We start from the raw sequence: 209 nt of genomic DNA on the forward strand, positions 1-209 counted from the left end.
CAAGCAAACAAGCAAGCGGAACAGGACACCCTGAGGCTGCCAAACATCGTATCTATCGCACATCTCAAAGTGTTCATTGATATCGACAAAGTTCTTTTTCCCGAGCCCACAGAGGACAGTATTCCAGGCAATATCTTGTTCTAATTATAAACCTAATATGTCAAAGTGAAGGATCTTTATATCTGTGATGGCTTTTGAGCTAAAGAAGT

The 209-nt window shown here is 40.7% G+C and overlaps 1 protein-coding gene across 1 annotated transcript in view; it reads right to left on the reverse strand.

Annotated features, from left to right (window-relative positions):
• Nucleotides 1-209, reverse strand: part of LOC119592371 (QRFP-like peptide receptor) — a 93,269-nt gene that overhangs the window by 10,774 nt on the left and 82,286 nt on the right. The window contains exon 8 of the mRNA XM_037941195.1: nt 32-36. Coding sequence (XP_037797123.1) covers nt 32-36 — 5 coding nt within the window. The remainder of the gene's footprint in view (nt 1-31; nt 37-209) is intronic.

The sequence above is a fragment of the Penaeus monodon genome, chromosome 30 (assembly GCF_015228065.2).
Source record: "Penaeus monodon isolate SGIC_2016 chromosome 30, NSTDA_Pmon_1, whole genome shotgun sequence".
In the NCBI taxonomy this organism is placed as follows: domain Eukaryota; kingdom Metazoa; phylum Arthropoda; class Malacostraca; order Decapoda; family Penaeidae; genus Penaeus; species Penaeus monodon.